The sequence below is a fragment of the Podarcis cretensis genome (assembly GCF_951804945.1).
Source record: "Podarcis cretensis genome assembly, chromosome: 1".
Lineage (NCBI taxonomy): Eukaryota > Metazoa > Chordata > Lepidosauria > Squamata > Lacertidae > Podarcis > Podarcis cretensis.
Window position 1 is genome coordinate 50,298,901 of NC_137170.1, and position 13,070 is coordinate 50,311,970.

The 13,070-nt window shown below is 43.2% G+C and overlaps 1 protein-coding gene across 21 annotated transcripts in view; it reads right to left on the reverse strand.

Moving 5' to 3' along the window:
- The window catches only part of GPHN (gephyrin), a 234,508-nt gene that overhangs the window by 78,742 nt on the left and 142,696 nt on the right, over positions 1-13,070 (reverse strand). For 15 of the 21 annotated variants that reach the window (XM_079951123.1, XM_079951140.1, XM_079951138.1 and 12 more), the window contains 2 exons: positions 12,009-12,116; positions 1,929-2,063 (listed from right to left, as the gene is read on the reverse strand). In XM_079951123.1, the coding sequence (XP_079807249.1) occupies positions 1,929-2,063; positions 12,009-12,116 (243 nt within the window). The remainder of the gene's footprint in view (positions 1-1,928; positions 2,064-12,008; positions 12,117-13,070) is intronic. The other 6 variants (XM_079951142.1, XM_079951126.1, XM_079951136.1 and 3 more) reach the window with 1 other exon arrangement.

Consider the following 13,070-nt stretch of genomic DNA (forward strand, 5'->3'; position numbering starts at 1 on the left):
TACAACGTGCTAGAGCTTTTCAACGGATAAAAAATAATGTTGGCATTGAAGGGTTTGTTTTTTCTCAATAGTCTAAAAATAATTGAAACCTGGAAGGTTTCAATCACCTTTTATTAGGTACTGGTAAAGAGAAGGCATTGCCCCCAGACACACTGTGCTGATATAGTAAGATATAAAATGTTCTATAAAGTATTCACTGCTCTAACTCAGTGAATAACAGAACCCTTGAGTCATGGATCTTCTTGCACCAAAGGCTAAATGCAATCTGTGCATCTCCTCTTCCTTTCCCCAGCATAATAGGTTAAAAGTTAACACAGGGCATCTGATAGCAGATAGCCACTTGTAATTCTCCAAGCTGGCCAATCCAGCACTGCTATTTGGCTTGGGCATGCACATGTGGTTACAGGTGGCTCTGGGAACTTTTGGAAGTGGCTGGTGAGCAGTAAGGGACATAAAGATTTAGAGATTGCTGGGAAATTAGGTGGAAAGGAAAACTGGAACCATGTGGTATCAAAAATTGTGGGATCTTAGGTCATTGGTACTACATGCTCTGCATGTAGAAAGTTCAAGGCTGAATATCCAGCTTCTCCAGCTGAAAAACTTCAGTGTATCTCTGCACAGCAACAATTGACAAAAGGAATTTGAAACATTAAAATTCTGCTTAAACTCAGGTTCTAAAAATGGCACCTTTTGTATCAACATGTTTTTCTACACAGAGAAATTAAGGCACAGACCTCAAGAACTGAGCCTATAGTTTTTACTTATCTTGTTCACTCAAGTTTAATAAACTTCCAAGTTTCCCCCCCATAATAGTATTTCAAAGTATGTCTCAGTTTATTTTGAACCCCGCTGATGAAAGAAACAAATTCAAGTGCAATTTAAAGTTCCAACAAGATTCTTTAGGAAACCCATTTTATATTGTCCACCAATTCCTCTAATCTGTTTTAACATAGACATGCAATCAGTATTAAATGCCAAAACCTTGAAACAAAGATAAGTCAGTGGCTGGGTATGTTACTATGACTTGCTGATACAAAATAAATAAATTCGGTAAAAATGTTAACTGCCAGACACTTGCAATAATTTTAGGAATCTGGGAACCACAATCAATTAGATAAGATGGATTACTTTTTACCATTTCCTTTATTAAACACTGCAATATTGAACAAGTCAGAAAGAAAGCTTTTTGATATGATATGTACCAATTGAATACAGATGAGGAATTCACTTGCTAAAATAAATTATATATTTACTGCTCTGCTAGTTGCCGAACTTTGCTACAAATATATCACACATTGAGTGTTATACCAAACATACTGGATCACCTGCATAAGTAAAACCAGTCTGAAATAATACCTAAAATACTGACTAGTAGTCTAAAAGGTTGGCATTAAAACTTTCTTTCTATGTAATTTAGAATTTCCAAAGAGAAGGCAGCAAGTATCCAAGTTAAATAAACATTGTTTGGCTTGAAAGTGTTTTAAATATGCTAAGATGATGCTGAGGCAGAGAAATGCCACAGATCAAGAAGTCACAAATGTTTTTGCAGAAAGCATACTATTAGTCTAGTTCTACTGATTCAGGGGCAGGGTTAACTGCACTTTCCTGGGGGAATAAAACACTGTAAGGGATTCATGACTAGTATTGCAATAGAGAACAGACAAGCACTTTTAGATATAAGAAACTTTTGCATAGAATTGCAGGCTTAACGGCAGTGGTTCAAAAGAACAGCAGCCATTTAGTCTAAGAACTTTCATATCCTCTTTCTTCTTTCACACTATTGCTTGGACAGCAATGCATGTACAAGTGAACTATCTTTCACACATTTATCAGTCTCCACCAAGTAAGTTTCCATGCGAGCAGCAGAAGGCATTTATCAACCAGACAAATCACACATCCCATGAGTATTGGACAGGCACGGTACTTACTTTTGGTGTTGGGCAGGAAGCAGTGGAGAGGCGAGAGGTGGCCTGTGCACGAGGAGATTCTGAAGGGGTAGTGCTAAGTGAGGCCGTGTCTCGTGGAAGCACCTGAACACCACGAGATATGATGGAATCTGGAATCTAAGCATAAAAATAAATTTAGTTAATTTCACACTGCATTATAAAATGACTCAATATCAAAATATTTATATTCAAAATAGACTATAGTGCCAGCTTGAATAAAATATTGCGGGGGCCCAGGTAAGCCTCACCCTGAATAATCAATCACATGATGCAGTGCACACACATCATACAAATCACAACTCCCCATCAACTTGGGGAGCCCCAGCCCCCTCAAAACTTTCATGGGGGGGAGTGAAGCCCCCATGGCACCTAGGCGTTGGCTCCTATGGAGCAGATTATCATTTTCCTCCCTCCTGGTAATCAGGGTGGGGGGCACTAGACAGTCTTGGGGTTAGGGCTCGCATCCTCTCCGACACAAATGCCTGCTCATAGGGCTCTAAGCCCCCTTTGTTGACACCAGTCATCTCTGAGTAGATTTCTATATGAATTAAAGAAAAATGGTAGCATGTTGCCCAAAGAATTTTGAGGGAGTGAGAAGTTACCCCGAGGAGAGCTAATGGGTAGAGAAGCATCATGCTGAACTTGAGAGTGGAGCTTGAACAATAAGCTTCTGGTTCTTCAACTCTTCAAAAATATTTATGAGCCATTTCTTTACAGTGCATTTGGGATCCCTTCTTAATTTAATTTTTAATTTAATATTTACAACCTGTCTTCACCCCCTTTTAGAATAGAATAGACTTTTTAGAATCTAATATAATGATAATTATATAGTTTCCAGCATTAGTATTAGTACTAATTAGTACCATCAGTACCAGGAGAAGAAGTAGAAGTCCTTAACCAGGATCTGGAGGTGGTAAAGGACTGAATGTTTGCAAAAAACTGAAGCTCAATCCATAAAGAAAAGAAGTGCTATGGGTGGATGGTTCCCACGTCCAGAAGCTGGCAGAATAACCAGTTCTTAATGAGGATGCACTCCCCTTGAAGGTGCAGATGTGCAGTTTGAAGGTACTTCCGGACTCATCATTGACACTTTTGAGAGACTTGGTGACACCTATACCCAACTTTGGCTGACGCACCAGACATTTGTAAATAGGGATCTCCTGGCTGTGGTTACTTGTACTCTGAGAATCTCCAAGCTAGACTATTGCAATGGTCTAGCATTTAAGAAGGGATCAAAATAATATATATATATATATAGCACTATTAGCTTGTGCAGTTTTTCAGTTTTGTGAAAATCTGAGGGATCAAAAGAAAAAACACCCCCCCCAACTTTCTCCATTCAGGAGTACACTAGAAATAGTTACAAGCACAGATGGAAAAGAAATGAAAGCACTGAGGAAGCAATGAGCATGGAAAGGGGAACTGCCGAAAGTGATGATCGATCCACCCACCAAAAAACATCAAAACAAATTGTCTGTGACTTTGCATGGAGCAGTTTGGAGCTCAGTTTCACCAAATCAAACTATCCCCATATAGGGTAAACTGAAATATACAGGGAGAAGGCATAGAGATTGATGTTGTTTGAGGATAACATCACATATACTACACATATTAAATGTAAATGCAAACAAGCTACAAATACACTAAACTCTGATGCAGGCAAGCCCATAGTCTTGCCCTTGCGGAAATCAGCAAGCAGTCCCTCTGTATGAAGCCTCAGAAGCACAGCATCCCCCCCACCACTTGAACAGGATAATGGTATCCTTCTCCCATGAAACAGCAATGGGAAGAAGCAGAGTCCCTGGAGGAGAAAGGAAAGACTAACAGGTGTGACCAATGGACTCCATACTGATCAGTCAGGGACTCAGAAGGGCAACAGGGGTTCCCATACTAGGCAATGAACATTGCTGGTATATGGGCTGGGATATGGCTTCACTTAAGACTAATTGGGCTGCTTCTACTTTGCTTATATTTCTTACACAAATATGAGGCTAGGAAGAGCCTTTCTTGTACTGTATCTGTATGCTCTGATGAAATGTGGGGAAAGCCTGTGTTTTATTTTTCTGTGCAATTCAGGGGTTCAGAAGTAGGGAAAGCTGCTTTCAATAGCAGTTTCTCTCTTAATTTTGGTGGGCAGAGGAGGGGGGCAGGTGCGCCGGGTATAGGGGGTGCAAGGGGCTTCAGCCCCCTCAATATTTTTAAGCAATATTTTTAAGCATTTTTAACTATTGAGGGGGCTGCCATCCCCTACTGTCTCTGGATGATTTTTTGCCCTCTGCACCCCCACAGCAATTGCAAAAAAATTGTGGGTGAGAGATATAAACCAAGGAATTAGGGTCATCTAGTCCAACCCCCTGCAATGCAGAAACATTGACATGATTTTTGCCAATTTCTCCATCCTTCTGCAGACCTCAGTGTCACTTCCCATGCTGTTCCAGAAGGTCTCCTGCACTTTATGGAAAATATTTTTGAGGGGCACAGTGGGCTGAAGGAATAATTGAAAAAAGCCCCCACCTGTAGGAACACCCAATTAGTGGAATTCTGCTGCAGGCAAGGCTGGAACCAAGCCAGTAGTATTCAGATCCTAAAAGCACCTTTGTTTGTAAACAATCCCATTGTTCAAAATGCATTTAGCCAGGGATTTCTGATTCATATGTTAATATCTAAAGAAATGAAGTTAGTGAAAAATGAATTTAGTAAATGGATTTCTTCTTATTTCTTCTATTTTTGCTCTCAGTATTCTGATTCTCTGAGGAAATATTCCAATGATTTTGAGTTAGCTGACTAAATCTTCTACAGGTTCCTTATGGATGCTTGTGAAAACCAGAGAGTAAGGGGACATTTTTATATTTTCCCTAGGCTACTCCACAGTATTGAGCAGCTCAGAGAGGTAAACTCACATAGCTGGTTTTCTCAGTTTCCCTTAAGAATACAAAAACCCTATTAGACTTTTATAAGTTTGTTAAATTATTCCATTTTTGCCACTTATATTTGTAGAAATGCTTACATTTCAAGCTAAAATCATATCTACATGTGGTCATTACTGATTTTTTTTTAAATTCCAAATTTCAGTTTTACCATCATTCTGAGAATAAGGCTACTTTTATTAATGAGATTTTAGAAAGAAAGCCAAGTAAGTGACCAGCAACAGCAGAATATGTCTGATAACAGAGGAAGAAATTAGCACAATGAAATTAACAGTGACCCACTCAAAAGGGAAGCACTGTTTAAGCCTTAGGGCAGGAAAATAAGGCACCCGTTTAATACAAGTGAATGGAGATGAAGACACACTAAGACGTTTGCTCTATAGAAGCAAATGACATACTTCAGGATGAAAGCCTTCAAAATGGTCAATTACCGTATTTTTCGCTCCATAGGACGCACTTTTCCCCCTCCAAAAATGAAGGGGAAATGTGTGTGCGTCCTATGGTGCGAATGCAGGCTTTCGCTGAAGCCTGGAGAGCGAGAGGCGTCGGTGCGCACTGACCCCTCTCGCTCTCCAGGCTTCAGGAAGCTATCCGCAAGCCTTGCAAGCCCGGTGGGAGTTCCCGCGAGCTCACGAGGCTTGCGGGCAGAAGCCTGCAGCCCCAGCGAGTGTCCACAAGCCTTGCGCGCCCGGCGGGAGGTCCCGCCGAGCGCACGAGGCTTGGGGCGGCAGCCTGTTGCCCGAAGCACAGGGAGCCCTCCGGAGGCCTCCCCGTGCTTCCGGCGAGTGTCTGCAAGCCTTGCACGCCCGGCAGGAGCTCCCGCCGGGCGCGCGAGGTTTGGGGCGGCAGCCTGTTGCCCGAAGCACAGGGAGCCCTCCGGAGGCCTCCCCGTGCTTCCGGCGAGTGTCTGCAAGCCTTGCACGCCCGGCAGGAGCTCCCGCCGGGCGCGCGAGGTTTGGGGCGGCAGCCTGTTGCCCGAAGCACAGGGAGCCCTCCGGAGGGCTCCCCGTGCTTCGGGGCAAGTGTCTGCAAGCCTTGCGCGCCCGGCAGGAGGTCCCGCCAGGCGCGCGAGGCTTGGGGCGGCAGCTTGCCGCCCGAAGCACGTGGAGCCCTCCGGAGGGCTCCCCGTACTTCGGGCGAGTGTCTGCAAGCCTTGCGCGCCCGGCGGTAGGTCCCGCCAGGCGCGCGAGGCTTGGGGCGGCAGCCTGTTGCCCAAAGCACAGGGAGCCCTCTGGAGGGCTCCCCGTACTTGGGCGAGTGTCTGCAAGCCTTGCGCGCCCGGCGGGAGGTCCCGCCGGGCACGCGAGGCTTGGGGCGGCAGAAGGGTCTCCTTCTGTTCCTTCTCCAGGTTCGCTGAAGGGCGATGCCCCTTCTCCCTCTCTGCGCAGCGCCTCTCCTCTGAAGGAGGGGCGCTGGGCAGAGAGAGAGAAGGCGCAGTGCTCCTTCAGCGACGCGTCTGTCCTGGCTTCTGCTTTAGCCCTGCGCAGCCTCTTTGGGCAGGGGGAGCCTTCATCCCGCTGCCCTGAAGAGGCTTGGCGCGGTTACCCCAGAAACCAGAACAGCCACACGGTATCACAGAAGCCAGATCCCTCTTGCTGTTCTGGCTTCTGGGGTTCAGAATAATTTTTTCTTGTTTTCCGCCTCCCAAAACTAGGTGCGCCCTATCGTCCGGTGCGCCCTATGGTGCGAAAAATACGGTAGGTCATGAAAGAAACTGGTGTCTTCCCTATTTCTCTTATTGGATGCTCCCCACTTTTTCAGGAGTTGGTTAGAGTGATTCTGCCCAGGATAATAAGCTGCTCACATCTCTCTCTTTTCAGCGCCACGTCACTGCTTCCTCTCTGTTCCATTAAGGTATATATTCTAGGATAATGTACCACAGAGTTTTCAAGTCACAAGTTTATTGCCCAGTAAATACAAGTGAGATGGCTAGCACAAACACTGAGGAAGAAAACCATCTACAAAAAACAGATGGTGGCAGCACCAGCTGCATGACTTCAAAATTATTTTTAGAGCATGCATGGGGAACCTCTAGCCAACAGCTCAAATTTGGCTTTATTTTGGCTGTTTCTCCTGAAACCGCACACACTGCTCTCATACACACACACACACTGATGTCATATGATATCAGATGTGAGGCAGGTAAAGCCATAGCTGCAAATTAAGAGCTCCAGAGTGCTTGAAATATGGCACCAAATGGAGCTCCTGAAGGAAGAATATCCTTGCTTAAAGTCTTGCTTTTAAGCAATAAAGTTTGCAGCTATGGTTTAAATAATTCAAGCTGGGGCTGCAAAGCAAGAATCAGGAGCACATGCTGAAGTTTAATCACTTGAGTCATATGATGTCATTAGTGTATGGTTAGTATCAAATAAAATAAAAACTAACCTGCAGTATCATCAACATCATCATCACAACATCACAATCTTATTTCCATACCAGTGTTGGGTTATTGGGGAGAGGGGAGTATCTCTGGTGGGGGACACATTGTGCTCCTTCTGGAGTAGTTTGTCCACCTTTGGTCTCTACCCCGCACTCAGCTCTCACCAGTGGCTCCTAGAAGCTGTCAGCATGCAACAGTGGCCACTCCCTGGGAAACAGCTGCAACTGGCCAGCTAAACCAGGTGAGGGTAGTCAATAGGTCCCAAACCCTCACTGAGTTAAGGACTTCCCTGCATATGAATACTAGCTCTGGCGGATTGAGTGGACAAGACCAATAGTGGGTTCAACGGTCAAGAAGGCAGTTACTGCACATGCTGTTGTAGAGGGAAGTGAGGGGCAGATGGGGTTTGCCAATCTGGGAAGCTAGCCCATCTAGGAGAAGAAAAACACTGATCCTAAAGCTCTGCTGCCTTGCAGCTATACTCATTCATGATAAAGGCTTTGTTTTGGGAGTAAACCCTAAGGAAACTTCCTTGCTTGTTGTGGGACATCTTTGCAAAAATACAAGGCTAAGGAGTAAATGCTACACAAATCTGGAGTCCTTAAGATGGTTGGATGGCATCTTGTATGCCTCCTTCCGGCAACTCCTGCAGCCCACTTTCCTTGGTGCTCAATGAGGCTGAAAGTGGGGTCTTGTCATCTAGGCAGCCCAGGACTTCCATACACACTGCCCAGGCTTGTGTCCTAGATAGGTCACTTTGGTGCTGCTAACGCAGCAAAAACAATGCAGGAGGAAACAGTTATGAGCTACTGGTCTCTACAGTCACAGCAGGCGCTGTAATTCTTTAGCAGTTTGACTTCAGTCCCAGAGGCGCACTCTATTGTCTCTTGAGACAGATGGATGCCAACAACATCTGAGGATCACAGGGCGGTTTACAATATAAAAACACAAAACTACATACCATAGTAACAAACAAAAAGAATACCACCCCAGTTTAAAAGGCCTTTGATGGTTTAATCAGCCAAAGGCCTAGGAGAAGATGAAAGTTTTTGCCTGGCGCCTAAAGATATGTAATGGAAGTGTCAGGCAAGCCTCCCTGGGGAGAGCATTACACAGGTGGGAAGCCCATTCTCATGTTGTCATCCTCTGAACCTCTCATGGAGGAGACACACACAGAGGAGTCTCAGATGATGACTGCAGGGTCCAGGTTGGTTCATATGAGCAGATAAGGTTCACATAAGACTTTTATATTTATTTTCCCAGTCACCTGTCAAAAGTGGCCTGCAGAGGCTAGGCCAGTTCTGGATCCAACCTGCTGGTCAGATCAATTTCCCTACCTGCCCCTGCTCTACAGCTCATTAGGAAAACCCCATCATATAAAACTTTGAAAATTGTAAAAGAAAACCAGTAATTTCACAACATAATCATCTAGTGACTGGTCCTCTTATGTTCTTGCTATCATCTTAGGCTAGCAACCTAATTACATTAATTTGGTCTGCTGTTACAAGCAATTGAACCTGAAGATACCAGGACAAACTTGAAGGGATATGCACTTTCATATTTTTTCTGCTACTAAATTATCCAAAGATTAGTATAAAATAAAAACTAACCCACAAAATAAAGTCCTTAAAATGTTATCTCTTTCTGAGGCTATGAAAATTTGAAGCTGTTTATCCCATAGCTGTCAACTTTTCCCTTTTCTTGAGAGGAATCCTATTCGGAATAAGGGAATTTCCCTTTAAAAAAGGGAAACATTGACAGCTATGGTTTATTCACTTATATACTTAACTGCTGAATTGAGTGGACCAAGGTCATACTGATTCTTTCCTCATGTCTTCTAAATCTGAGAAACTGGCACATTTTACATAATTCAACCATAATAATCTCTATGGCACTATAGAGCTTTTTGGGAGAGTTTCTTGCTACAAATCAGTTTAGCATTTCTACTTAATAATCTTCTTTAAAACAACAGTAAACCATGAAGAATTTCACTTATTTAAAAATAAACGAGGTGTATTACAAAAGTTTAAAGAAGTATGGAATTTAAGACCAGATGGCACAAGAGGTTGTTAATATTGCAAAAATTGGCTGATGTTGCTCAATAGCTTTCATGTTATAATGCTTTTTATATAATTGAAAATTGCAGTTAACAAGAATGAAATTACTTTGGTAGCCTTTTTAGGAACAGAGGGTGATATCCAGCATTAGAAATACTCTTGAGTATGGCTTTTTAACACCAGTAGTTCAGGAAAGTTTAGTAGAAATGATTCATAGAAATGCATTAGCTAAATAAAGGGAGTTCTGATCAAATGAACTCATCTTTAAATCTACAATCAAACATATATTTCCTGGGAAGGTTCTGTGTCAGTATGATAGTCCTTTCCCTCTATCTATAACTATCTGCATACGGATGCAGAGGATACAAAACTGGGGGTGGAAGTGGGCTTCGTCTCAGCTGAGAACAAAGACCTGGTTGCTGCTTCAGGTGGTAAGACTGGCTAAGCACAGTAAATTGTCATCACCCCTCCTCACTCCCCACAAAAGCAGCCTTTGGATGTGCAGTTTGACTTCAGAGAGCCCAATCCATTCCTGTTCTGTTGTAGAGACACAACTCCAGGGGCTGTGAGTCCCCTCTCTTCTTTCATCTCACCTGAGTCTGAGGAAGAAAGCACATACCCTGAAAATAAAAAAAACTGATTTTTCTATATCTCTATCTGGAGGATACCCATTCCACCTGTATGCTTCCTTTTTCCAGGGGCAAGCACAATGATGTGTGGGGGGTGTGTGTGTGTGCAAGCATGAAGTAAAAAAAGGAAGGAGAAAGCAGAGGGTGGGAGAGTAGGCAGGGAAGAGAGGGAGTGGAGTTGAGTAGAGAAGAGAGATAAGGAGGGGGAGGACAGGAGTGGTAGGACAAAGAGTGATGGGAAGGAGGAGGGGTCAAAGATCGGGAAAGAAGGGGAAGGAAGAGTATGTCAGTGGTGGACTTTAAGCACTCAAATGTCAGTGGTGCTCTATGCAACGCTAAAATTCAGATGGGCATCACCCCCACAGCTCATGCTCCATTCTACAGTATTGTCTTTGTGCCTCCTGTAGTGTGATGCCCAATGAGACTGCACCATTTGTGCCACCCTAAAACTGTCTCTGGGTACGTGAAAATTAGATAGGGAGGAGGAGAGATGAGAGGAAGACGAAAACACCTGAGTACATTGTTGCTTGTTGCATCCCGCAACTTGCTTAACGGCAAACACAAAAGTTAATTTAATTGCTACAAATGGCTACTTGCAGAATATTTTTTGGAGAGTAGTAATATTTTTGAAGTGTTGAGTTATAGAAAGACTGGGATTAGAGCAGCAATCTTTACTTAACTGAAAGGGAATTAATTAGCTCTGTCTCCACAGGAAAAAAGAAGCAAAAGGGACCTGCACTTGATTTGTTTTGTTGGCTGAGTGAGCATGCAGGTAAAAGAAAAGGATAATCACATTTGTCGTTACCATGGTAATCATTCTAGCTAACTTTATCCTTGCAGAAAGTGCAGCAAAATGATTGCTGCGTATCCACTGCGAGGAAATATTTCCTGGGAGAGGTTGAAGAAGGGAGACTCTGTTCTTGTACATAGAGGCCTCTGGGAGTTAAAACTGGGAGAAAAACTCCTGTTTCTCCACTCCCTCCATCAATATCTTGCCAATGAGCAGGAAGTGAAAGAGATCTGTGTCCTTCCCTCTGCCCCTCTCATAGTTTATTTATTTTGTAGGTTTATATTCCACTTTTCAACCAGAGTCCTCAAAGTGGCTAACTATAGCTTTAAAATGCAACAGTTATGTTGTAAGTGGGAAGGTGAAGGTCAAAGGGAAGGAGATCCCCACTCTGCTGTTCCTTCTCCCATGTCTTCCACATCTCTATGCACATAGGGGCAACAGAGATGAGGACATTCATTTTTGCTGACACAGTTAGTAGGACACAAACAATGGTGTTTTAAGTTCAATTATAGATTCTTTACTGATTCTATTAGCCTCAGCTTTCTAACACAGTCAGTCAGATACCATTTTTCAGAGTCAGAAGGAGGTTATTGTCCAGATTTCAATTGTATGTTGAGGGAGCAATTATTTGCCGTGCCAAAATGATCTGATGGCTGACTAACTGGCTATATTAATATTCTCTTTAAACCACAATGTACTGCTCACTTAGGAGGGGGAACTGACACACATACAAAAGACAATTTAGATACTATCTGTTCAGTTTTCACTTTCTGAGTCAAGCAAAGCCAACAACAAGAACTGGATTAGGATTAGGATGAATAAGTGTTAGAAAAGTGTTAGTGATGGATACCAGAAATATCTGGCTGTCATCCAAGGCCAAGCAATTTGAAGCCCAGATGCAGCCACCAATGCTCTATAGAATTGAAGGAACCTTTGAGCGTTGCAGTAACAGAAATACCATAATACAGAAAGTAAAAAATGTCTGAGGCAGTTTTCATTGCTGATCAAATTGCCAGAACATCTTTAAACCAAACCCAAAAGCTTCTATCTGGGAGCAACCAATATCTTACAATTAATGCTTCACATCTAAAATAAATGATCTTAAACTCTATATACTTGATAAGAGTGTACTGAATAACAATTTAGTTCATGTTTGCTCAGAACACAACACTATGATAGTGGGAATAAACGAACAGCTGTGTCTCCTCATACAGAGTGGAGGAGGCAGGCAGAATGTCTGCAGATATTCATGCAAAACCCTCTGGTAGGTGTGTCTTACCGGTTTTCCTGCACTGCCTGATGCGTGATGGGAATAACAGATGAGACCAGGAATGGGATGTTCACCTTTTGCCATGATAACAGCAGAACTGGTGTAGGATGGATGCTTCTAATGTACAATACATAATAACTATGAATACAGTGACAGCAAAACATGAAACTAAACAAGCAGTGACATAGAGGAACAAGGATGAAAACATGGAATACCTGAATACAAGTTGATTAATGAGCACAACTAGTTTAGATCTCAGGTATTTTTCTGCTTTTAAAAGAGCAAATGGATAACATAACCACAGTACCTTGGAGGAGGGCACACCAAGGGTGTAGGATGTTGCCCAATATCCAATGCCTGGGTCGGCTGCCCAGTTGGCAACAGTCTTATTCTGCTGCCCAATTGGCAACAGCTATGGAAGGAAGCAGACTGAAGAGCACCCGATTCCTCCATCACTTGCTTAGTCACCTCTTCCTTGGCATCCCATGCCATTCTGCAATATGAAATATTGAAAGCAACACAGGCTCACAAGAGGCTCCCAAGCTCTTGTGGGGTGCCCAGGACTTTCAGTGAGCACATTTGCTTCCCCATCGCTGTGGTAACAAAGCTGCAATGTGCAATGCCCTTTACTTGTGCTGCTTTTAAAAGAGCTGTGTGCACTGCCTAACAGTTGCTGCATCAGGACTTTCCTTGCCCAAGACTGTGGGTGGACAAGAACCATCCAGATCACTGTGACTGGGATGGCGAGGGCACAATTCCATGTAATATTATGAACTATTGTTTAAAATTCAGCTTCCACTAGTCACAAATGACTATCTGCATCATGCTCGCACAATGTGATATACACATTTAAAGAAAACAGTTTTATACATGGGGAAAATATTGTATTGAGATCATTTGAAGACATGATCCCTGAACTACAAGAACGCTGATATTCAGGGCTCAATTCATAAAATGAGGGGTTTCAGGCAATGTATAAGGCATGATGCAGACACCTAGACCTCCATTCCAGGTTTCAACTCTACCTTGCTAGGACTTGAATCTCTCTTAAGCTTGAGTCAGGCTATTACC